This window comes from Peromyscus maniculatus, chromosome X (genome assembly GCF_049852395.1).
Source record: "Peromyscus maniculatus bairdii isolate BWxNUB_F1_BW_parent chromosome X, HU_Pman_BW_mat_3.1, whole genome shotgun sequence".
NCBI lineage: Eukaryota > Metazoa > Chordata > Mammalia > Rodentia > Cricetidae > Peromyscus > Peromyscus maniculatus.
This window is the reverse complement of record NC_134875.1, coordinates 130,654,999-130,681,783: the sequence shown is the minus strand read 5'-3', so window position 1 is coordinate 130,681,783 and position 26,785 is coordinate 130,654,999. Positions and strand designations below refer to the sequence as shown.

General features: G+C 40.2%; 1 protein-coding gene across 6 annotated transcripts in view; it reads right to left on the bottom strand.

Annotated features, from left to right (window-relative positions):
* The window catches only part of Med14 (mediator complex subunit 14), a 291,290-nt gene that overhangs the window by 20,917 nt on the left and 243,588 nt on the right, over positions 1-26,785 (bottom strand). For all 6 annotated transcript variants that reach the window (XM_076562089.1, XM_076562086.1, XM_076562088.1 and 3 more), the window contains 10 exons: positions 23,689-23,767; positions 20,023-20,182; positions 16,888-17,082; positions 15,806-15,940; positions 13,340-13,416; positions 7,551-7,711; positions 7,319-7,465; positions 5,971-6,062; positions 4,388-4,540; positions 3,851-4,120 (listed from right to left, as the gene is read on the bottom strand). In XM_076562089.1, coding sequence (XP_076418204.1) covers positions 3,851-4,120; positions 4,388-4,540; positions 5,971-6,062; positions 7,319-7,465; positions 7,551-7,711; positions 13,340-13,416; positions 15,806-15,940; positions 16,888-17,082; positions 20,023-20,182; positions 23,689-23,767 — 1,469 coding nt within the window. The remainder of the gene's footprint in view (positions 1-3,850; positions 4,121-4,387; positions 4,541-5,970; positions 6,063-7,318; positions 7,466-7,550; positions 7,712-13,339; positions 13,417-15,805; positions 15,941-16,887; positions 17,083-20,022; positions 20,183-23,688; positions 23,768-26,785) is intronic.

Below are 26,785 nucleotides of genomic sequence, written 5' to 3'. Positions count from 1 at the left end.
GGGCTATACAGAGAAACCCTGTCTCAAAACAAACAAACAACAAAAACAAAAAACCTAAGTAAGATAAGTATACTCTGAGACCTGGCATTCTCAGATTCAGAAATACAAACCATATTAAGTAGGCATACAATTTCCCATTACTAAAAAGTTTCTTTTTCTTTTCTTCTCCTTTTTTTGGGAGGAGGGGGGTTTGAGACAGGATCTCACTATATAGTCCTGGCTGACCTGGAACTCACTATGTATGTAGACCAGACTGGCCGTTGAACACAGAGATCTACCTCCATGTGCTGGAATTAAAAGTGTGTGCAACCATGCCTGGCACAAAGTTTCACCTTTTTTTGTATGTTTGTTTGGTTTGATTTTGGTTTTGAGTTAGGACTTCTCTGATTAACAGCCCTGGCTGTCCTGGAACTCACTCTGTAGACCAGACTGGATTCCAAATCACAGAAATCCACCTGCCTCTGCCTCCTGAGTGCTGGGATAAAAGGCGTGCGCCACCACCGCCTGGCAAGGTCTTACTTCTTAATCTAGAAAATATGACTGAAAAACTGAGTGAGAATTAAGTGTATTTACCTTAGCATGGTGGCACATGCCTGTAATCAAGCCAATACGAGGCAGGAATAGGAGGAGTACTGGGTTAGAATCCTAGCCAGGACCACATAACAAGACTTCAAAAAAAGAAAAAAAAAAAGGTGGAAGACCTAGACGAGGGAGATGGTGTACTTGGTAAAGTGCTTGCTATACAAGCAGGAGGATTTCAGTTGGATGCCCAGAAGCCATGTTAAAAAGCCAGATGTGGCACTAAACAGGCTTCATCTCAGCTTAGAGGAGATGGAGACAGAAGGATCCCTGCAGCTTGCTGACTAACTGGTCACACTGAATAAGCGAGCTCCATGTTCACATCTCACAAAGTAAGAGGACAAACTAACAGTCAGCGTGGTGCCACATGCCTTTAATCCCAGCCAGGGCTACCCAGAGAAATCCCGCCCTGAACAAACAAACAAACAAACAAACAAAAAAGCAAGATAAAGAATGAAAACAGATGACATCAACCTCTGGACTACACACGCACATGCATTCCTACAAAATAAACATGCACACACCCCTGCTGCCTCCCCCCACAAAGGTAACTTGTGGCGTTTTAAATTGCATGATTTTAATCTTACAGGGTCTGAAGTGAGACAGCCTTTTTAAATAAGGTATGTCATCAAGAACTTAAGCAAGGCTACTAGCGTTTGTCTCAAGCAATGTCCTCTTTGCTGTGTGTCTCTCAGTGTATGTTTGTGTCTACATGCAGGTAGAGGTCCAGAGGGGTATTGGGTGTCTTCCTCTTATTTTAGATAGGGTATCTCACTGACTCAGAAGTTCTCCCTTTAGGCTAGGCTGGCTGGCCAGTAGATTCCAGTGATCCACTTGTCTTGACTCAACAACGGAGTTACAGTTACATGCAGCCATGCTTGGCTTGTTCTTTTTTTATATGGGTGCAGGAATTTAAACTCAGATTTTTCTTTCTTTCATAGCAAGTGTTCTTATCCACTGAGCCACACCCCCAGTTCCTGAGTTTCCTTTTAATACCCCTTTCCCAATCTTCAAATAGGCTTATCATAATGTTATCAGAACAAAGTCTTTCAAAGAGATAATTTTGAAATTTCACTAAAATTACTGAAAAGAAATTTAAAATACTAAGCCAGAGACAAACAGAATGAGAAAAGAAAAAAAAGTCATGATGCACTCTAGAAGATGGTAAAGCAGATGGCTGAACCACCTGATGAGAAGAGTCATATCCTAAGCAAGCTGGGGAAAGCCAAGAAGCAAAGCTATTGCCATCCAGATTCTCATGACACTTTGGAAGTAGCAGTGCCAGATACTTGGGCAGTTAAGAGCACAGGCTGCTCTTCCAGAGGACTCTGGTTCAATTCCAAGTACCCACATGGCAGCTCACAACCATCTGTAACTCTAGTTCCAGGGGATGTGGGCACACAAGTGGAGCACAGACATCCATGCAGACCAACATTCATCCATATTAAACAAAATAAAAACTTTTAAAAAAGAGAGATTCTCCATTACCCTCACCAGAGCTCTGTCTATCAGTGCATCACCATCGTCTGAAGGAGAAGCCCTGGGTGGGTGGGGGGACTTCAGAATCAATGCAGAAAAAGGAGACCATACTTAAACTGGGTACTACAGACCATATATTTAAAGTAGAGAAGGCTTTTTTTCCTCCTCTCTTTTGACCTCCTGCAATCGGGGAATCAGATGTATAGCATCTCACAGTGTCCCAACAAAAAGATCTAAAACTACTGACTTTGGGAGCATGGCCAAGCAGACTCTCCTGTGATGAAGAGCAGAGTCTCCGAAGCTTACATTTAACTAAGAGAAGACAGTTAAAAATGACTTTCTATCATAAGAGAACGTGCTACAGGGCTAGGGAGATGGCTCAGGAGACAGGTGCCTGAACACCAGCACTGAGGTCAAACCCACAGTGGCAACCCGCACTTGTAACCTAGCACTCTGGGTAGAGAGGAAAAATAACAACACAAGGAGACTGAACAACACCACAACATCACGGAGGCCTACCTTAACTGGCTCCAGGTTTGGTGACATGCCTACTTTCTCAAAAAAGTAAGGCAGAGTGATAAAGGCAGACATTGGCACTGACCTGGCCTCCAGACAAGCACAACCACATTACACCACACACACAAAATAAAGTAGAGGCCCCAAGTCTATGATGCAGAAGATCAGAGTTACCAGGAACATCTAACAGAAAATAAGGAAGTATCAAGCGTCATGCAAAGAACTTTCCCAGAGCAAATGGATGTGTGCTTTCAGATGGCAAGAGCCAACTTGGTAACAAAGGTTCAAGCCAGTCACAATGCAATGTAGGCAACAAGGAAACTGGTCTCCAAACATTTTGTAAAGATGATCCTAGCCTAGAATTCTATACTTGGGCACTCTCAATTTGATGAGAGTAAATAAAAAACATTGTCAGACACACAGGGCCTCAGACACCCTCCATAGTCAGCTACCATAGCAGATCTACCACCATAACAGTGAAGTAAGAAAGACAAGGGGTCTGCAATGGCTAATCTGGAATGTCAGCTGCAGGAACCTAGAGGCACACAGAAGACAACCTTCTAAGTGAGCCTATGTGGCTGGTTCCAGAGAGGTTTAACTGAGTTGGGATAACCCATCCTGAATGTGGGCTGCATCTTATCATGGGCTTGAGGTCCGAGGTACTGAACTGAATAAGGAGACAGCAAGTGTAGCGAACGCCTGCCTTCAATTTGCTCTGCTTCCTGACTGTGAGTGCACTATAAAATGCACCCCAGGCTCCTGCTGCCGCCATGCCTTCCCTCCCATAAGCCACAGCAACCCTCCATCCTTGCTTTGACTAGCGTTTGTTTGTTTGTTTGTTTGTTTGTTTGTTTGCATGTATATGTGCATGTGTAGGCCCAAAGGAGACATCAAGTATCTTCATAGCAACAAGAATACTAAAAGAACTACCCAATCAAAATTGCTACCTAGCCATATTGCAAAACCAGGAGAAAGGCAAATGCGTTTATATCTACAGTGGGAGCAGCCTCAAGGAGGGAAGTACATAAAAGCAAATTTTCCAAAGTAGTAAATCATCCTTTTTCAGGGTGATTGCTCACTTAGAGAGTGAGGAAACAAGGGGCCTCCTAACATTTCATGTACATAGAACAGTACTTCATGCAAAGTCTACACCCTCCAGAAGGAAGTTGCAGAGAAGATACAGCAACTCTACTACTTATTATATTCTAATGGGGCTGCACTGTCATCAAGATTATGTTTATTTATTCTCTCATTCCGTGACACTGAAGTTTATTACCTTTAATCCTGGTGCAGGATAGAAGCCTTCAACTAACTTGCTGTTATCAAAAAGACTATAGGCCCCATCCCGTATTGCCACAACACCTCGACTACGGCAGTATATGTCAATGCAGTACATGTTCCTGAAGGCCAGTCTGATGTGGGTGGACGACTGTGGGAGAATGGAGAAACACTGGTAGGCAGTGTTAGTTCTCTGAGTCAAGCCCAACATTGGCACAGTAGGGAGTTTGTTGATGGCATTTAATGGTGCTTGAGTATCAAATAACACCTAGAAGAAACAAATACAGAGAGGTCATCCAGTTGCCATGCAACTACTAAAAAACTAGAATTGTTGATGTATCACTGTCACAAATGAGCATTCTGGCACATTCTATAAAACTTTCTCTTGAAGTTTAATCAAATTAAGTTCTCAAGGCAGTGTTCAAATCATATAAGACAAAGGCATCTTAGTCATTAAAGACAAATGCAGATGATCTTTTGAGGCATTTTGCATGACACATTACCACTAATAGGTCTTATTTTTAGACTTAATTACCTGTAACAACTGAACCACATTTGGTGTTTTGTTGAACATTTCCTGAAGTTGATGGAGAATGGTATTGTGACAGTTACTGCAACCTGAGTTTGGGCCAACTGTTCCCAACGAAATATGAAATTTCTGATGAATGGAATTCCACTGGATACTAATCTAAATCAGAGAGAGCACATGTTTAAAAAAATGGCAAAGTAACAGATTCAAGACGAAGAACAAATTGTTAAAAGTTGCCAAACATCTAAATGAGATCTTTTGTGAAAATCAGTGGTAAAATTTGGACCCAAACTCCACATGTGCTGCTAATACAGATCAGTACAGCCCCTGGGCACATGTATCAGGTCCCTTTTACTATATAACTAGGAAAAAAAATCATTAAGCTTTGGTAATTCTCACTAGTGTTCCTCAGTTGTTTCCTTTTCTCTTCAACTGCAGACTCCCATTGTCAGCACTACAAAGTAAGAAGTACTGTCATAAAAGAGAAGGAAGATACCTCAAACAAAGGTTCATCGATTATTACGTTTTAAAACACGGGGAATTTCTGATATTACTAGATGCAGAAGTATCTACAGAGAAACAAGTTGATTTTTTTTTTTAAGATTTATTATTGATGAGCTGGAGGGATTGCTCAACAGTTAAGAACACTGGCTGTTCTTCCAGAGGTCCTGAGTTCAATTCCCAACAACCACATGGTGGTTCACAACCATCTGTAATGAGAGCAGGCAGAACACTGTACACACAATAAATAAATAAATAAATAAACAAATAAATAAATAAATCTTTAAAAAACTTATTATTTATATATTTATTTAATGTCTTTGAGTGTTCTCCTACAAGTCCTTATGTGCACCATGTGTGTAGCTGGTGTCTAAGGAAGCCAGAAGAGGGGACGAGGTTCCCTGGACCTGGATTTACAGACGGTTGTAACCTGCCATGTGGGTGCTGGGAACCAAAGCAGGATCAGCTATGAGAGCAGTATAGGTTCTCAATCACTGAGTTCTCTCTTTAGCCCCCAACTGAAATGACTTTTAAGGAAAAGAAATAAGTATAGATTACAGGGAGTACATTTAGGGTTAAGATAGGAGCAAAGAATGACTACATTCATACAAGTCAAAACAAAGTTATATTGTATTTCTCACAGCCACTCATAAATACTCTTCCTAACAGTAATCAGTCAGGAAACCAACTGATTTGAAATCAGTGAAGGAAAAAATACTATCAAAGGTGCTTATTTTAAAATCAAGATCATATATACTCTAAAGATATGATTTATTTCCTCAATTTCAAAGGATTAAGCATAATATCATAACTTTATTTCAACAAAGCATTTAAAATTTACTATTTTGGATCTATGGTTTGACTTAAGCCCTTTTTAAGGTAGTTTTCTTTCCATTTTTTGTGTCTTGAGGCACAGTCTCAATCTGTAGCCTAGGGAAGTCTTGAATACAAGATTGCCCTGCCCCAGCCTCCAGAGTGCCTGCGTAAAGGCATGTACCACCATACCTGGTAGCTTTCATTTGTCTTAAGTTCTCAATTATAAAAGATACCTAAGAAAGGAACCTCTATGTTTGAATCCATAGACTTACTGAGCTTCCTTTGGTGGTTCCATAACACAAGATAAGTTTCCGATAATTATAAACACGAACTTCTGAGAAAATATTCAGATGAGCAGGTATGTCTATGCAGAAACAAACCAAAAAAAAAGCATTAGTAGTACATGTAAAATTTGAAAAAGCAGGCTTGAAAAAGAGGGCATTTGGCATATATATGCCTAGCTTTGTTGAGCTAAGATCTCCTTTGGACTAGACTTTGCCTCCAATTCCCTATGTAGCTAAGGGTGACAACGTGCTCCTGATCCTCCTGCCTTTACCTATCGAGTGTTGTGATTACAGGCACACATCATCAGGCCTGCTATAATTCTCCTGTAAAAGGCATATATTGAAAACATGAAAGGCCAGGACAGAGAAGTTAAGAAAGACATTGAAAAAGTCTAGCATAGTGGCCAGTATAGCATAGCACCTTTTCTGCCCTGGCCTCCTGTGCAATTAATTGACACCAATAAAAGCTCTCTCACTTATTAGCTCTATGACTTTCAGTTTTGAAGACAGGTTTCTGTCATCTGTAAAGTAGGGGATATCTACTTCCTAAGTGACTGTACAATTTAAATATGCTCGTGTTAGAATACAGTTCAAGAATGGAGTCGTGTGAGGAGTCATGTGCGAATTCTGAGTGCCTGTGAGAAAACTCCAAGAAAACAGACAAGAGTCTGGTGACCTCAGTTTCTTTGCAAACACAGAACTGGTCTCAGAATGTGCTTCTGCGACCCTCCCAGGCAGAGAGGAGCGAGTTTACTTCAGATTAGTCATTACAACTGCCCACTGTTGTTTGCTTATAGGCCTCTATGGAAGAACGTTTTTGCCTTGTGCGGCTTGTCCACAATGTGTGGATGGTCTTTATGATTGTATACTTTTTCCCCCCTGAAACAGTGTCTCTCTACCATAGCCCTGCCTGTCCTGAAACTCACTATGTAGATCAGGCTGGCCATTCTCCTTATCCCTCAAAGTATAAATTGTCTGGTGCTCTGAATAAAGTTGACTATTACATGAGACTTTAGTCTGCCTCATTTATTGGCTCCATTCTCCCAGGTCCCACGACCTCTAGTGTGAATTATTAGATCGCATATACACAGTAAGTGAGTACTATATTGTGGTAACACAGAAGTATATTACTCACAAGTCTGTTTATATGCCCAAATTTCTAGAAATAAAAGAAACTTAACAGTTATTTTGTCTGGAAAAAAGAAATTATATGCTGAGGTAAAGGAGACAATTTTTCATTGATATACTTTTGACTATTTTTTTTTAAACAATGTACAGGTTTGACTTTTGTTACACAAAGAAGGTACTTTTAATTTCAAAGGAAGATTACACATACCTGGTAGAGAACGAGCAAATTCTAACACACATTCATATAATCTGGCAATGCTACTCCAGTCATTAAGAAACATTTCAACTACTTTTCTACCACCAACAGGTTCAGATAACAGATTTTCATATGTCAGGTAAACATGCCGGGATGGTCCTATAGGATTCAAAAGAGAAGATTAGTAGTAATCAACACCTTAAAATTCTAGAAATATGTAAAAACAGTCTATGAAAGATCTCACCTTGCTCCCTGGTGGAAGTGCCATTAAGCGGACAATTTGCAAATACTAACTCTGCCACCCATGTGCGGTTATTTCTACCTTGTAATCGGAAAGTGCAATCAAGGAGAGAGCGGTCCAGGGCCTTCTGAGTTTGCTCATTTACTCCCTTACAGGGAGGAATTCTGGCGATGAGAGAGCATATGAAATGTTCGTTACACACAAAGACAAAGAACGATGTACAAAGTGACAGGATATGACATCATAGCTTCAGGTCCAACTCTGCTTCTAGATCCCTTCTATAAAGAAAGGAAGTAATTTCTAGTAATTGATAATATTTAAGCCATATCAGTTCACATCAACCTATATTAGAACTCTTATTTTAACTTGTCCTCCTCAAGACAGGGTTTATCTGTACAGCCCTATATGTCCTGGAATTCGATCTGTAGTTCAGGCTGGCCTTAAACACAGATCCACCTGTCTCTGCCTCCCAGGTGCTGGAATTAAAGGTGTGAACCACTACCGTCTGGCTCATTTTAACCTTTTAAAGTGAGGTTTGTCCTTGTTTACAATCTTGTTGCTTAAAAAGGGTTCTAATTCTAGAGAATGAAAATCTACAACATCCTCAAGAAAAAGCTGAGAGGATGAAAATACTTGTAAATTTACTTTTGAAGACAGGATGACATAGTACAAATAGTAAGGACTCTCGAGTCAGGACGTACTAATTCTAATAGTCATATTCAAGTGAGTCTCAATTCTCCTACTATAAAATCAATAGAAGAACTTCCCTTATGGGTCACTGATTTAAAAGGGGGATAAATACATATGTGGCTAATCTGCATATGTTAATTCCCACTTGGAGCAAAAGCAAATCTTAATCATGGCCTTCAATTCCCTAACAAAATCTGGGTTATATGCCCTTTGCATCTTCTTCCTTTGCAGAGTTGACCTTGGTGATAAAGCTTGATTTGTATTAACTCATTTAACATACATATTGTAAGATATACAAAAGGAATGTAGTAGGTTTGGCATCTTAAAAACACCTATCCATTTTCCTTCTATAGCTTTATAGACTATTCATCATACAACATTATGAGGTAATATCTTGTAGCTGTTATTTCAGTATTAGATGAAATAGCAAGGTGCTATATATCAATTTTATAGTATCTCAACTCAAGAGTGGCTCTCAGATTTCAAAATTATTCATATCAAGGCAAAAACACTAAAATGTATACAACAGGAAATCCAGAAATTTGTTTCAGTTCTCTATTCAAAATACCTAGCCTAGGACTTGTAATTTTGGCAACAGCGTTCTTTTTGACAGGGAATTCTTTGTTGTGGAGGGCTATCTTGGGTCATAGGGCCTCAACCTACTAGATGCCAGTAGCACCTCTGACCCCATTTCTTAGTTAATGATAACAAGCGTTATGTTCCTTAAAGGGCAAAATTGCCCCACCTCCAAGTTGAAAACCACTGACCTGTAATTGAAAAACATCAAGAGACAGACTTATTTTTCATTTTCCACATACACAAAAACAATGCAGTATCACAATGTTCTCAACTAAAGCTGACATCACAGCTTATCTTCAACAGTCAGCTTTTTGGCTTTGTTTTGTTTTTCTATCTAGTCCAGGCCGGCCTGGAACTTGAAACAATCCTCATGCCTTGGCCATCTGAGTTTTGAAATTACTGGCAGGAACCAAAAAACCATCAGATAACGTACAGCTGTTAAAAGTTTTATAAAGCTAGCCAAGAAGAAAAAGATCAGAAAGATGAGGACAGGGACAAGGCACCGAGGGGCTGGCAGGCAAAGTGGGCTATTCTGCAGCAGTACTTTGTGCGCATGTGGCCCTTGGCGGCCATCTTTGCTGGCGTCCCGGATGTACAGTTTGGGTAACACCCTTCATACACCCTACTGGGGGCCTCCAGGGCAGTCTCGGAAGTGGACTGCCAGCACTGGATAGGCTTGGGCCAGGCACCAGGCTCCTTGAACTCTGGCTGCTCGGAGCTCTCAGAGGAGGCAGATGTATAGTATATAGTCCCGGGAGAGGAGGGCAGGTGAGGAAGTAGGTGGGAGGAAACAGAAGGTCGTTGCAGGCCTGGAGGAGGAAAGTGGGGACCATAAAACTGTAATAAACACTCATGAAAATCCGCTTCACCACCGAGAAAAATCTATGGGCCACACAGCTGAAAGAGGATAAACGGCTGAAGCACCAGCCAGTACAGAATCTGTGTGAAAAGGCTAGACCATTTTAACAAAACAATCAAATAGGCATTCTTTCTAGCGTCTGTGGAGATGCAGAGGGCCAATTCCACATCTTTATGAAACTTCAGAATTTGGTGGAAAAATCAAGACACAAGCTATGTAGCTATCAATAGGCAACAGTGTAGGACAGGCTATTATTCCCTAGAGAGCATGACTCCTCTTGTAACAGACGGTAACCCATGTGTGTCATCCCAGCTACTGAAGAGGTTGAGGCACGGGAATCTCAAATTCAAGACCAGCCTGAGCAACTGTAATTTACATAGACTCTGTATCCACTTAAAAACAAATCTAGAAAATTAACAGTGTATGTAGCATAGTGGTAGAGAAAGAACATTGAAAAAAAAAGGTGTTCCACCCAAAATATATTACAAAATTTGGGCTTGGTAACATGCTCACAATGTCAGCACTGGGAGGCGATCCCTCCACTAGGGAGGTAGAGGCAAAGGATCAGGAGGTGAACTTGCTGCTTAATTTCAAGACTAGTCTATGCTACACAAAACACTGTCAGAGGTGGGGTGGGGAGGCAAAAAGCCCAGAATGCATGGTAATTGTTGAAAGGTAATTGTGAAACACACAAATGACCCAGGTATGTGTGGCTTTTATGTTCCAAATCTAGATAAACACTGATATGCCAATGTTTGGAAATATTTTATAGATTTATCTTCTACATATAGCTTTGGTAGATAGAGAGATTCTGCTTCATAGTGGCCTCTCTCCATGTTAAAAGTCATATTGTTTAAAAGCCATACAAGGACCCCATGTATAATCTGTTACAGTCAAATCCAAACAATCATAGTGGATGGGGTATTTTACCATGTGGAATTTGGATAAACAATTTCTGAAAAATTAAACCCTACCTAGGTTTCATACTAGTTTCTCATGTTCAACAGTTTATAATGGAGGGAAACTGTTGGCACCCAATCGGAATGCAGTTATTGCTCTCAAACAATGAATTAGATGACACTTTTTAAAATTTACTTATTTTGTAAGTGGATGCACACATGTGCCACGGCATATGTGTCAAGGTCAGAGGACAACTTGCACAAGTCAGGTCTCTCCCTCCACCATGGGGATCCTGGGGAGTAAACTAAGGGACAAGCTTAGCAGCAGGTACCATTACCCCGAGCCATCTCTTGAATTTGGTCTAGCACCTTGTTGTTGAGAGCCTTATGCCATCTGGCATATCCCAGACCACTTCCTGTAAATTCCTCCCAGAAAACCCTTTGTATATAAATGCATACTTAGCTTTTAATAGGTAAGAATGGAGGGACAGACACACACACGGGGGGGGGGGGGGGGGGCCGGCCTGGACATGACACAGCTGTATGATTCTCTATCATTCTCTATCAAAGTGTGATGAGTCTTGGCATTAATACTAAAGATGAGTGCTTAGTACAAAAGTAGAGACTGAAACTGAGTGCACCATGCTTCAGATAGGTCATTCTATATCTGTAGTAACCAGTTTCCTCTGGACTGTACACATTTAAAAACAAAAGCAACTAATTGCTTCCTTCCCTTTTTTGTTTGTTTATTTGGAAATTTAGGTATAGTGTTTACCTGGCATGGATTAATAGAACTACAGCTTTATGTTTAAAGAAAGTTCCACAAGCTGACTTCCACTTAATCTATTCAACTTTATTTTGCTCAAATGTATAAGTAACTGCCAAAGTGATTCTTCTTGGGTATTGTTATAACAAATATATTTCCCTTCAGTTAAGCTAAACTAAATTACCTTTTTATGTTATCTACACACACACACACACACACACACACACACACACACACACACACACACACACGAATATCTATTTCTTTTCTTTTTTGAGACAGGGTCTCATGCAGCCCAGACGGAGTTTACACTCACTCACTGTGTAGGCAAAGATAACTTTTATTCTCAGCTCAGCACAGTGGTACAAATCGGTAATCCAAGCAATTGCAAGGTAGGAGAAGGAAGATCAGTTCAAGACCATCCTCAGCTACATAGCACAGTTGTGTCCATCTTAGGATGTTAGAGTCTCTGGGGGGTGGGGGTGGGGAAAGAGGGGGGAAGGGAGAGGGGGAGAGAGAGAGAGAGAGAGAGAGAGAGAGAGAGAGAGAGAAAGGATACACAACTTTCCACTTGTCTCATCCTAGTACATGCACAAGCATGCACCAGCCACATTCAACTTATTCATTAGTCATGATGGTGCTTGTACCTATTTTGTGTACCGAGCAAATGAACTTTCCATTTGAAACAACAATAAAATGTTAGCCAAATATGATTCTAGTTCCTCAGGAGAATGAGGTTCAGCAGCACATTAAGAACGAGCCTGGGCTACAGAGTGAGAATCTGTCTTATACTATTGCCCTAAAAAGTAAAAAAGAAGCCAGGTGGTGGCGCACGCCTTTAATCCCAGCATCTGGGAGGCAGAGCCAGGCGGATATCTTTGAGTTCGAGGCCAGCCTGGGCTACCAAGTGAGTTTCAGGAAAGGTGCAAAGCTACAGAGAAACCCTGTCTCAAAAAAAAAAAAAGAAGAAGAAGAAGAAGAAGAAGAAGAAGAAGAAGAAGAAGAAGAAGAAGAAGAAGAAGAAGAAGAAGAAGAAGAAGAAGAAGAAGAAGAAATTGTCAATGTTAGATAAATGATCTTCATCTTGAGTCCTGAGGACTTGCCTACCCTACTACTCATAGGTCAGCCATTCTTTGGGAAGTTCTAAAGCAGCCAATTCAGATGGACATTTCATCTCGAGTTTGAGAATATAAATGCAGACATATCTTCTTTTCACATTAGGTAGAATTTTTTTATCAGATCCATCTGGTTAGAAAATGAAAGCACAGAACCTGCCTGCACATTTCCAAGTGAGAACTAAGGTAAGGATAAGACTCCTATCAATTCTAGTTCTCAACTACATCCCATGTCATTTTTAGTTTTGCTGCTAGTGCTAGATTTTTGAGACAGGGTCAACTTTGGTCATGTCAGTATGATTACATGAGTAGAGAAAATAAAACCAGATCCCTCCTAAAGGAATCTGATAAAACTACTACCGTGTTCCTCTCTCCTTATCTCCTGCCTTGCTCAACATTCAGGTCCAGCATGCTGAGCTTTGTCTTCCTTCCTTCCTTCCAAGCACTCCCATGAGCAAGTCTCTCGTCTAGTTAGACCTCTGCTCTACTTCCATGCCCCTGGCCTCTGTCTAACTCTCCCCACTCTCAGTCTGAGTACAACTGGCACTGTCTCAGGGATTTCCATCTCGCCTTCCGAACTAGCCCACTTCTCGGTGCTATGTGAGTCCAAAGCATTCCGGGGGCCTTACAAAACTCAAGCCTGAAAACCATTACGTTTGACAAATGGAAGAGATGCAGAGGAATGATGCCCTCAAGTGTAGATGGTGCTGGAATGCCACTCAACAACAGGCTGAAGAGCACCTCCCCTAGACCTCAGGCATTCTGCCTAGAGATCCATCCCACATACAGGTGTGAGCTGCTTTATGCTGTTGCACAGGAGAGAACTTGTTCTTCGGGGTGGGTGCACGGTGTGGCACCATGTTAGACACAGACCAGGGGCTTACTTTAATAGGCGAATCGCATGGCTGAAGCCATCCCCTTCCACTTGCACTCCCTGATGTGGGATCTCCAGGTTGGACAACTGGAAAGAGAAAAGGCACAGGAGTATGAAACTGTTATTGACAAAATCAACCACATTAATCTATTGTCATCCCATCTGTTCTAATGTCAGTCCTTCTCAAAGTGACAATTTATCAGGCATGAGCACTGTTCTTATCATTAGACTTCCAGGGAAACTATAGTAAGGCAATTGCAAGGCAAAGGAGCACCGGACTCTAGCTCAAAGAAACTCTCCACAGTACACAAACCTTCAAAATGCTATAAGCTAAAGTAATCCAGAATCAGTTCAAGGGGTTCCAAATGAAGCAACTAAAAACTAAGATTGGTTTTATTTGTGATTCGACTGTTTGTTCCAAATGAAACTTAAGTCAGGCAAATGCAGTCTGAAACTCATTTAGTGGAGCGCAAAGACAGAAAGGCATGACAGAAGGTCCCCTGATCGAGCAAAGAAATGCTTAACCTCAGAAAACAAAGATAAGTCTTCTATGATGGGACTTTTACATACACTGTTCCAACAATGATTTCAATGTTTGTCTAGCCCTACTTTAAGGACCAGGAAGAACGGAAGTTTAGAAAGCTAGCTAATGACCAAATAGATAGTAGAAGTTCAGACTCAAAAGTAAAGTGAGGAAGAGTTTTAAAAATGACTTGCTAGGCATTACACTGCTAGGAAGATTACATCTACTTATTTACAGCACATTATTAAGAGTGGGAAATTTGCTTGGGTTTGTTTTAACATATCTACCATTTTGAATGAGAGACTGTAGTTAAGTTTTTAAGAGCTTGACTAAATTCAAGCAAAGATTGTAGGAAGTTCCCATGTGTAAAGCATGGATGGAACACAGAGGAAAAGGACAAAGACATCTGTGCACAAGCATGGGTACCACGTGCACCTGCAAACACCATATTTCTGCCAGTTCTGGCACATGCACATAGAGGAGGACAGCAATGCATTACACTGCCTCAGAATCATGTATCAACTCTCTTCCCACCACCAAGTAATAGTCCCATAATCAGTTCAAATGAGAAGATCAAAGAGAGGAGAACATACTAAGTAGATTTGAAACATGGGGAGTGTTTCATATAATTTAGGAGCTGTGGCTAGTTGCCATCCTCTGCAAATCTCTTCTTTTGGAAACACAAAAAACACAGATTGAAAAACATGGAGCTTCAGGATGGAGAGATGGCTCAGCATTTAACAGCACTGGCTGCTTTTCCGAAGGACACAGGCTCAATTCCCAGCACCCTAATGGGAGCTAACAACTGTCTATAACTCCAGTTCCAGGGGATCGAACACCCTCACACATATATACATGCAATCAAAACACCAATGTGCACATATACACACACACAAACTAATAATAATAAAAGAAAAAATGGAGTTGCAACATGCACACTGGTATATGATTGTAATCCTGGCACAGGAAAGTAGAAGCAAAAACACAAGAAATTAAAGTCTATCTTAGCTATATAGCAAGTTCAAGTCCAGCCTACACTACATGAGACTGTTTTCAAAATACAAAATAAAACAAAAGCTGAGTGGTTACCTCCCTTTATGTTCATATTTGGAAATCATAGTAGATATTACAACACTATATTCCTTTTTTATGATTTTTTATGTGCATTGTTATTTTGCCTGCATGCATGTCTGTATGAAGGTGTCAGATACCCTGGAGCTGAAGTCACAGACAGTGGTGTGCTGTGGGATGGTCTGTATGTCAAATTGCTCTGATTGGTCAATAAATAAAACACTGATTGGCCAGTGGCCAGGCAGGAAGTAGGTGGGACAAGGAGAGAGGAGAATTCTGGGAAGCAGAAGGCTGAGGCAGAGAGACACTGCCAGCTGCCGCCATGACCAGCAGCATGTGAAGACACGGGTAAGCCACCGGCCACGTGGCAAGGTATAGATTTATAGAAATGGATTAATTTAAGCTATAAGAACAGTTAGCAAGAAGCTGCCACGGCCATACAGTTTGTAAGCAATATAAGTCTCTGTGTTTACTTGGTTGGGTCTGAGCGGCTGTGGGACTGGCGGGTGACAAAGATTTGTCCTGACTGTGGGCAAGGCAGGAAAACTCTAGCTACAGTGGTGAGCTGCTATATGTGTGCTGGGAATCAAACCCAGGTCCTCTGTAAGAGTAGCCAGAGCTCTTAACTGCTTAGTCATCTCTTCAGTCCCTGCAACACCATATTTTTCTTTCTTTCTCTTTTCTTTCTTTCTTTCTTTCTTAGTTAATTAGTTGTTAATTAAAAGTTGTCTACTTCTTTAACTGGAAAGAATTTCCTTTCTCTTACCTAAGGAAGAGAATGCCAGGGGATGGAATGGGAGACAAAAGAGCTCATGTGGACCTGAGACCAGTTCCCTACTCTAGTCATGTAACGTCAATGAACACTTGAAATTCCCAACTTACCTCCAATCGAAGTCCTACAAATGGCATGTTGGTGTCACACATAGCGACAAAATGAGCTAGAACTTTATTGAAGGCACACATTTCTCCTGATCGTTTGGCTTTCTTGCATTCTACTGGACATGGGTCATCAGACAACTAGAAATTAAAATTTTTTTAAAAAATTGTGTAAAACATTTTGTGATGCAATTCACCAAGGCAATGGAAGCTCTATGACAAAGCTCAGAGTTAACCCAAACAAATGTGACCTCTCAGCAGAGGCATATTGAGCAAATTATAACCAAGACACAAGCAATGGAGTACTTAGTAAATAGTTTATGATTAGCAAGTTCTTTAGTGGGAAAGTATCAATTAAAACAAAAGCATTTGGTTAAATGTGATAGTATGCACCTGCAATTCTAGTACTCAGGAAGCAGAAACAGAAGGATTTTGAATTTGAGGCCAGCCTGGGCTACAAAGAAAGGTAACATGACAAAAACCTGTACAAAAACGGGGGGAGGGAGGGTTGGAAATGTAGCTCAGTGGAAGAGTACTTGCCTAGAGTGCACACAGCCCTGAGTTCCATTTCTAACATGACCACCCTACCCTCAAAAAAGGAAGAAGTATTTTTAAGAAAATATGGGCAACTATTTCACTGCTGCCCTATACGTTAAAAAGAACATTTAATTATCTTCTGTATAAAAATAATAAAATTAAGTTTGGTTATCATATGCCTGTATAACTAGCACTTGGGAGGCAGATGCTGGAAGACATCAACTCAGAAGCCAGAATTAGTAACATAACAAGAAACAGACCAGCTAAAGCTACACAGGAAGATCATATCTCAAAAATAAAAGAGACAACCAGGAACGGTGGCGCACGCCTTTAATCCTAGCACTCAGGAGGCAGAGGCAGGCGGAGCTCTAAAATTGGAGTCTAGCCTGGTCTACAGAGCTGGTTCTCCCAGATAGCTGGGGCCACACAGAGAAATTGTGTCTCAAAAAACCAAAATAGTCGTAAGAAAAAAAAATTTTAAATAAAATAAAATGGGATGGGAGTTGCAAAAACATGAATAGAAATAACTTCTACCTTCTATGTGAGCATACCTTGTGCTTGGTACCAGCTTTGATCTGTTTCCCAGTCTTTGTATAGGACATCAAGTCCTGGATGTTGTCCTTGAATTGCTGCAGAAGCAGTGCCATGACAGGGCTGTCTTCACGATCGGCAGTACTCACAGACATGAAGTAATACTTGTACGATAGTTGTGTGGGCTTGTTGGGAACCTCAAGCATTTCTACAACCTAAAATGGTCCAAATCAGAAAGAAGTAAGACCCAGGAGAATAAGAACCATTGTACATTTTCCATCTTATGTCAAGTGGAGTTTGGAATTATTTTTTAAAAAGACATCTATATCAGATTTATAAGAAAAAAATCAATCACAGTATTTTTAGAAAACCATTCTTGTTTAGTATACGATCTGCCTTCTAAAACAGCAATGGCAAAAGAAGGTTAAGAGTACAAGTTGAGATTACAAGAAGTAAGAAGGACATTAAAAAAAAAAACGGAGTTTCTTGCCCAAGATGACACTGGTTTTTTCTTCCTAGAACTTAAACTGTATAGGCATTCCTCTTAGCCATTATATGGCAGCTTAGAAATGTCAAGATCTAGTTAAAAAAAGACAGAGCATGAGGACATTTAGTGGCATGATAAATCTATATCCTTACCAAAATCTATGATGTACAAAAAATAAAGTTTGACATCGGCCTGGTGGATCAGGCCTTTAATCCCAGGTATTTGGGAGGCTAGGGCAGGAAAATTACAAGTATAAGGCCTGAGGATCAAAGGATAACTAGAATTAGGAGCACTGGCTGCTCTTCCAGAGAACCTGGGTTCAATTCCCAGCAACCACATGGTGGCTTACAACTCCAGACCCAGATGATCATACCTCCTCTTCTGGCTTCTATACACATGTGGTGCACAAACATACATGTAGGCAACCATCAACATTAAAAACGCACAAAAGTTCAAGGCCTGCCTTAAAAAGAAGGGCTCAGTGATAAATCGCTTGTCTAGCATGTGTAAGACCTGGACTCCATCCCCAGCAGCACCCATATAATAACAAACCTCATATACTAAAAAGCACAGATTTTCATAGTATATAATGATATCACAAGAGAGGTGACCTGCTGGGGGATGTCCTGTATGTTGTGAATCTACGTTGCTATGATTGACTCATAAATAAAACACTGATTGGCCAGTACCCAGGCAGGAAGTAAAGGATAGTCAGGACAAACAGAGAAGAGTGGCTGGGAGGTGAAAGCTGGGGGAGACACCAGCCTGCCATCCAGGGCACAACATGTAAAGGAAACAGGTAAAGCCACGGAACACATGGCAACATACAGATTAACAGAAATGGGCTGAGTTAAGTGTAAGAGCTAGTCAGTGGTAGGCCTGAGCTAATGGCCCAGGAGTTTAATTAATATAAGTTTCTGAGTGATTATTTTATAAGTGGTTGCAGGGTCCGTGGTGCTAGGCAGGAATGGAGAAAATTCCAGCTACAGTGCCCAACAAAAAGAAAGATGAAAAAAAAATCTTTTTTTGTTTGTTTGCTTGTTTTTTGTTTTTTCGAGACAGTGTTTCTCTGTGTAGCTTTGGTGCCTGTCCTGGATCTCACTCTGTAGTCCAGGCTGGCCTCGAACTCACAGAGATCTGCCTGCCTCTGCCTCCCGAATGCTGGGATTAAAGGCGTGCGCCATTATCAGTCCTTTCCTATTCTTAATGGCTATGGCAGTAGTTACTTTTCTATTTTATGAATACAGCATTCCTAAGTGACTAGAAATCTAATGGAAGTAGAGTAACCTACGAGTCAGGTTTGATCTAAAACCAATTTTTGTTTTGCTACCGGGACACTGACACTAAAAGCTAGCTTTCATTGATGCTAAATAAGGCCAGAAGTTAAACTATATATACTTATTTTGAGTGTAGCTAAGCACAAAGCTCTATGGATGTTCACAGGTTGGTTATTCATCATCACTCCACATGTAGGAAACAACTCACCAAGAACTGAAACCATAGCCCTTCACTACATGTCAAATCTACTTCCATATTCTATGTTTTAAAATTCATAAAATGATCAAATCCATGTCAGCAATAGACTCATTAACCTATTACATTAATAGCTCAGCAGGTACCTGGTATCAATTTAAGACAGTATGTTTAAAAGGTACAACTGAAAATTTTAAAAATTCATTCCTATTCCTTCCAACCAGGAAGGATCTCATAGTTTCATTCTTCCTAGATTTTTGAGATCTTGTAGTTTTCCTATCTTCATTTTCTAATTTTTTTGAGTTCTTTGAATTGGTTAGAATTATTTTTGAGAATTTACCATAAATACATTTCCATACTTAATGAAGTTTCAGTGTACAAAAAAATAAATATTTGTGATAAAAATCTGAAGTGTTTGAAAATTTTAATTCGAGGTTTCTGGTTGAAAGCAAGGCCAGCCTGGTCTACAGAGCAAACTCCAGGACAGGCACCAAAACTACACAAGAAACCCTGTCTCGAAGAACCAAAAAAAAAAAAAAAAAAGAAAGAGAGAAAGAGAGAGAAAGAGAGAGAGAGAGAGAGAGAGAGAGAGAGAGAGAGAGAGAGAGAGAGGGAGGGAGGGAGGGAGGGAGGGAGGGAGGGAGAGAGAGAGAGAGAGAGAGAGAGAGAGAGAGAGAAAGAAAGGAAGGAAGGAAGGAAAAAGAAGAAGAAAAGGAAGGATCTCATATTCACTGAAAGGAACATGCCATCAACAAAGAAAACAAGGCTACTTTAGCCAGCCTATATTTACACAAATTCATATTCAACTAAAACCAAGCAAGTATGGCTGACACCGAACTCCGAATCTTCATAATAGTTATAGTTAATTGCACTCAACTGTTTGCATTTAACCAAAGAGATGCTTAATTCCAATCAGAAACGAAGCCTTTCTTGTCTAGCATGAACAAAGCCTCCCCAACAACCTAGGCCTCATATGGCAGAGGCAGTAGGGTGAGAGATGGAAGCTACTTTACATTTCCCAGTAGAGACCTGACTACTTTTATGCCTTCATTCGTATCCCCTGGGTTTAAAATCCCTATATGAATGTCAGACACTCAGTAAAATTCATTTGCAAATGAAATCAGACAAGACAGCTTTCTGAATACATCCAGACTTACTGAACTTGTTCACTCCCAATCATGCTTGGCATACTTACAATGTAGTACTGTGGAAGACGGGTAAGTTTAATAAAGAGTTTATTCTTGGAAAGGTTTCCAATGGGATGCGTTGAATAGTTGGAAAGCTGCAATGTTTCAGTGGTTATTGTAGGCAGATGTTTTATAGATTGTTTGCAGCGCTGTTGTCCAAGCCAAAACCTTCATTTAAAAGATAATCCACATCATAAAATCATAATTTTTTGGGATAACTATATGCCAGAGATTTATAAATTAAGCAGCACTAAAGAATAACTGAAATTTAGTCAATGCAAACATGATCAAAGCAATGAGTTATTTCTACGGTTCTGTATTTGGCTGCTAATTCTACTCCTACAATAAGAAATTTAAGCTGCACTGTGAATAATTTGATTTTCTTTTTTTTTTTTTTGGAGGAAATATAAGCCTAAGATAGTAGCTTAGTTTATCATACGGAATGGCAGATCCCCGATGCTTAAAGACAGCCCAAACTAAACCCAACATCTTTGAAAAGAAACCTAAAGTGAGCTGGGCAGTGGTGGCACATGCCTTTAATCCCAGTACTCAGGAGGCAGAGGCAGATGGATCTCTCTGAGTTTGAGGCCAGCCTGGTCTACAGGGTAAGTTCCAGGACAGCCAGGGATACAAAGAGAAACCCTGTCTCGGGAGATACACACACAAAAACACTATAAAGTGGGAAGATCACATCAGTTGTTTAGTGCCAAACAGTCAGCCCTGAAAATATACATACATGTAAAAGTATATGGACTTACTGTTATACTTAGGAATACATAGTATATACATACACATATATGCATACAATAACAATTAGTGAAAAAAATACAAGGGATTTGAAAGATAGTAGGGAGGAGTAAAGGTGAGGGTTTGGATATATATATAATCCAAATATATAATGGTATATTATAATCTCAAAAATGAAATAAAAATAATTTGAAGTGTTCATAAAACAAAACAAGAAACAAGCATAAAACACTTATTTCTTCTCTCATCAATGTACACATCAGCCCCACGTTTTATAAAAAGTATGTGTCAAGTGTCTGACATTAACTGCCCTCTTCCCTCCCTCTTTTTCAAGTCAGACACTGGAGTTTATTTTGATGAGTTTGCTATGGTACTCATGTGGGTGCTTGTATGTGACTATCCTTGTGGCTACGATAACATACAAGTAAATATGTGAAAAAGAGATAAAGCTCCAGTTCTGACTCTTACTGATGCACAATGAGCTAAGCAACACAAAATAAGGACTTTCACAGCAATACAGCAATGCCAACCAAAAACGGCCAAATTACTGAGAACATAGGGTATAGGTCAATTTGGGAAAAAGTGCTCTCCCATGAACTACATGTGGTACAAATGTGTGCTAACCATGTGCATTGAAACTGTGTCAGAATATATTACAACTGGATTTTGGGGGTGGGGGGGCTGAGATCAACTGTATTATATATTATATCTTAAAGAGAGCCTGCCAGCTCACCCAAAAGTGAAATGAGGGTTTTTGTTTTTGTTTGGTTTTTGTTTAGGAGACATGTTCTGACCATGTAGCCTGGTGGGCCTGCAATTCACTATGTAGATCAGACTGGCCTCAAACTCATAGATCTCAATGTCTCTGCCTCCATAGTCCTGGAAATCATTTTTCATCTAACATTTAATCAAAACATTAAAGGATCAATTGAAGGAATTAAGATAAACATTAAAAATATATCATCATTTGCTTCATTTTGGGCAAGAGTTAAAATGGATATCCATGCTAATCAAAAATTTTTGAGGTAGTTATGTCTACTAATGTTATTAAAAGAAAAACAGATGAGCAATTAAGAAACACATACTCTCCCCAAATTCACTCTCTCTCTCTCTCTCTCTGATTAGTTATATCAGCTCAACTACACATGGTACAAGTGAAAAACAAGCTCAGTGCTACATTAAAAATCCTAAATAGTTGGGCAGTGGTGGTGCACACCTTTAATTCTAGCACTTAGGAGGCAGAGGCAGGCAGATCTCTGAATTCAAGGCCAGCCTGATCTACAAAGCGAGTTCCAGGACAGCTAGGATTATTACACAAAGAAAAACTGTCTTGAGAAAAACAAAACAAAACAAAAACAAAAACCAGCTCATACATAAGTCTATCTACTGACATGAAAATCATGCAGTGTTAATAAAAAAAAAAATTACTTGCCGGGCGGTGGTGGCGCATGCCTTTAATCCCAGCACTCGGGAGGCAGTGCCAGGCGGATCTTTATGAGTTCGAGGCCATCCTGGTCTAGAGAGCGAGATCCAGGAAAGGCGCAAAGCTACACAGAGAAACCCTGTCTCGAAAAACCAAAAAAAAAAAAAATTACTTGATAATGAATTTTTACAAAACCAAGGATTTGGGATGTCGCTTAGTCAAGTTGCTAAGCATGCTCAAAGTCCTAGGTTCTATCCCTAGCACTACATAAAAACAGGAATGGTTATATATGCCTAGAATCCCAGCACTTGGTAGATACTGAAAGATCAGAAATGTGAGGTCATCCTTGACTACACAGAGAACTGTAGGCTGGGCTACTTAAGACCTTGTTGTACAAAACAAAACAAAATGAAACAAAACAAAAAACCACACACAAAATATAGAAACCAGGAGTGGCAAAAGAAAGAAGATGCTAGAAACACACACACACACAGACACGCACCATCCCACTGAACAATCTTCACCTTTTCTCTTTCCATTAACAGTCTGGACGTTTGCTATATACCTCTGATTGACCACGTACATGTGGTACTCATGGCAATCCTTCTGCCTCAAATTCCTAAGTCTGGTATTAAAGGTTACAGGGATACCACAATGTTTGGCTTGGCAATTTGAGTTTTTATCTCTGAAACTGGTTTTTATTCCATGGAATCTTAAAAATATTTTAAAGATTCTAAGTTGGACATGGTGGCTATAAGCCCAGCAGTTGAGAATTAGAGGAAGGAACATCAGGAATCCAAAGCCTGTCTCAGTTACATAGTAGTTCTGAGATAGGCCTAGGTTATGTGAGACACTGTCTCAAAAATAAAAATAAATAAATAATAAAAAAATGTTTGAGCTTGGTGGTGGTGTCAAATGCCTTTAAATACCAGCAGTCGGGAGGCAGAGGCAAGTGGATCTCTGAGTACAAGGCCAGCCTGGACAGCCAGGGCTACACAAAGAAACCCTGTCTCGAGGGAGAGAGGGATAGTTTGTTCTAGTTGCCATAATGAAACCTCAGTGTAACCAGACTGGTAATGAAAGCCCAGATAATCATCTCCGATTCTGTTAAACTAAATGACAATGTTAGGGAAAAAGGAACAACTGTCCTAATACTGTCTGCTGAGACATTAATACCACAAAGATTCCAGATAAGAACAAATAGCATTCTATTAGAGGGCATGGTACAAATATTCATGAAGTGATGTTTGAAATGCTTGTTCAGAGAAAAGATGGTGAGGAATGATAGTTTAATACCATGCCCCTCTGACTACCATCGGATCTAGAGGGGAATCTGATATAAGGACTGCCATGCTGGATGCATTCCAAGGTACCAAAAGGTGCTCAGGTTTCATGTCATAAACTTTAAGGACAGTGACAGATTAAGACTAATGATGAAGAAGAAAATAAATCCTGTCGAGATAGGTTTCCCTTTTCAGTCTTGAGCTAAATTAAATAAGCTTACTTAAGCTGCTGTATCCAAGGGATGATTCGCTTCATGTCATCATTCACAGATTTTTCCATGTCTTCCAGAGTGGCCTGGTCTATAGAATTAAAAATTCATTAATTCACTGCTTATAAGACAAACAAAATCTTTCTCTGTGTAGCTATAACTAAATCAAAATTATTATTTTTTTAGGCAGAATCCAAGTTGTAGTTGAGTAAGAATAAACTAAATCCATCAGGAACTGTCAACCAACTTGCTTTTCCTCCTTCACATTTCACTGGCAAGAGCAAGTAGCAAATACATAAATAGTGCTTGGTATGTTAAGAGTTTTAACTATTTTAAGAGTTAAATAGCATTTGCAACTTAGAACTACTTAAAACTCATAAAATTACTAGACTTAGAACCTTAATTAAAAAAAGAAAGCGTGGTCTACTGAAATACTGCTTTTTTACAGCATACAAATGATCTCAAGCATACATAAGGAAGACTTGTCTAAACAACTGGCTTGCTAAGTGCCAGTCCAAATTTTTAATGACAGCAGAAAATATTAATGTATAAATCACTAAGCAAAAAAGGAGGGCACAAAATGGTTGCAATTAACTGGCTTAAAAGTTAAAAATTAGACAAGTAAAAAGGCACTATGATATACTATGCCATGTCTCCCCTCTCAATTTTTATATTGAAGTCCTTATCTCCACTGCAATGCTGTTGGAAGGCGGCATTTGTGAGGTAGTTAGGTTCAGAAGGGGTCATGAAGAAAGAACAATAAGAACAATTAGTATCTCTATAGAGTAGTTCTCAACCTGTGAGTCACAACCCCTTTCACATGGGGTTGCTATCAGATCTCCTGCATATCAGAAATTTACATTACGATGCATAACAGTAGCAAAATCATAGTTATGAAGTAGTAATGAAAATAATACAGGAGGAACTGTATGAAAGGGTCACAGCATTAGGAAGGTTGAGAACCAATGCTCTACAGGAACGGACAGGAGAGTGTGCACCCCTGTGGAAGGACATGATCAGAAAAGCCTAGCAGTCAGGAATGATGCCCACACTAAAACTAACTCCACTAACACCTACATTATTATTCTGCAGTCCCCACAACTGTGAAAAATACATATCCTGTATCTTGTTATAGCATCTTGACCTGTATGCACAAAAAATGATGTTCTACCCCTTTTCATGTGCATGTGCTTTTCTGACTATGTCCTACTAATGACTGAGAAAATAGCTAAAGAAAATGCTTTGAGAAGGGAAAGGCACCCAGAGGTATGTGGGGTGGTGCAGCAGTGGCCGGGGCATGGCTGCAGCCAGGTGGTGGAAGTCAGTAGTGGGCCACAAGCCCACCTTCCCAGCTAGAGGTGCTGTACAGTATAGTGCACCCTCAGAGCCAGATGACCTTTCACTATACTCCCTCAGACTCTTTGGTAGGATCTCAGGGGAGGCTCCTTATAGTCAGTCCAATTCTCTCCTGCCTCATGAATAGGAACCTAAGCCATGCATGATAAACATGTGCACACACATGCATGCATCTCCATCCACATTGGCCAAGCTAATTTCCACATTGACTGGGACTGTCTACTCTACTCAACAGAGCATGGTATCAAGTAGCTGATCAAGTCTAAGAAGTAAGATCCCTATGGTAATCCTTTTTCAGTGTGTACAGGATAGGAGGGTGGAGAGTGGCAAGCATGAACCCAAAGCTGTGTTTGAAGATCTGGAACACAGGTTACTTAGGAAGTTTGTGTTATGCCTACTATTGGCTCTTCCACTCCAGTAGCCCATCAATGACAAGGAATTTGCAGCCAGTATGTTAACTAATACACAGGGCTTCAGGATTTTTCATAGCTGGATGGTAGAATTGGCTGTGTGCTTGCCTCCTTCCTGATGGAATGTCTGGGTTGATCACAGCAGAAAGTCCAAGCTAGAGGTCTCTATTCACCTAGGTTTCCAGTTCTTACCCATACCAACTTGGAGCACCTTGTGCCTTCATGAGAAAATAAGGACCTCAATGACATTAGTCATAAAATTTCTTTAATAAATTTATTTTACAGTTTTCCCTCCCTCCTCTCCTCCCAGCCTCCCACCCCTAATAGTCATAAAAACTTTGATATTGAGTGCTCAACTAACCTTAACTGCCTTACTGGCCAACTGTGCCTCACACCACCGCCTCCCTTAGGAGGCATTTCATGGTACCCTATTCCACATTGACTCTGTCATTGATTTTTCTGGCCCTAAATGCCCATCATCTTGCTAATCCAGACTAGATGGTCAGCCTGGCATGATAAATAAATAGCTTACTTCTTCCCAAAGATGTCATCACTGTCACTGCCTCAAAGCCAAGTGTACTCACTTACTGTTCAGTTTGGTGTAGTGACCCCCTAGCTTCCGGGTGAGCAGCGTCCTACTGAGGGAGTTGGCGGACCAAGCCAAAGTGCAGTGAGTTCTGGGTGACCTGACTGACAGACACCACAGCCATTACTGAGGCCTGGGCTTACTTGGATCATGTCTGATCTGATGTATGCCAAATGTGTCCTTGTTCACTGGTATGAGGAAAGAGATGGAGAAAGGAAATTTTCTGAAGCCAATGAGGATGTGGCTACCCTAGAGAAGATTATTTTGGAGCAGATAATGATGAGAGAAAGGATGAAGATGCTTTTTTTTTTGGAGCAGATAATGATGAGAGATGCTTTTTTATTTTGGAGCAGATAATGATGAGAGAAAGGATGCTCATGGATAGGCAGGGTTAACATAGTGAAAATGGCAATCTTACTAAAAGCAATCTACAGATTCAATACAATCCCCATCAAAACACCAACACAATTCTTCACAGACCTGGAAAGAACAATACTCAACTTCATATGGAAAAAAAAAAAACCAGGATAGCCAAAAGAATCCTGTACAATAAAACAACCTCTGGAGGCATCACAATCCCTGACCTCAAGCTCTACTATAGAGCTACAGTAATAAAAACAGCTTGGTACTGGCATAAAAACCAACATGTGGACCAATGAAATCAAATTGAAGACCATGACATTAATCCACATACCTATGAACATATAATTTTTGACAAAAAAAGCTAAAACTGGGAGCTGGAGAGATGGCTCAGAGG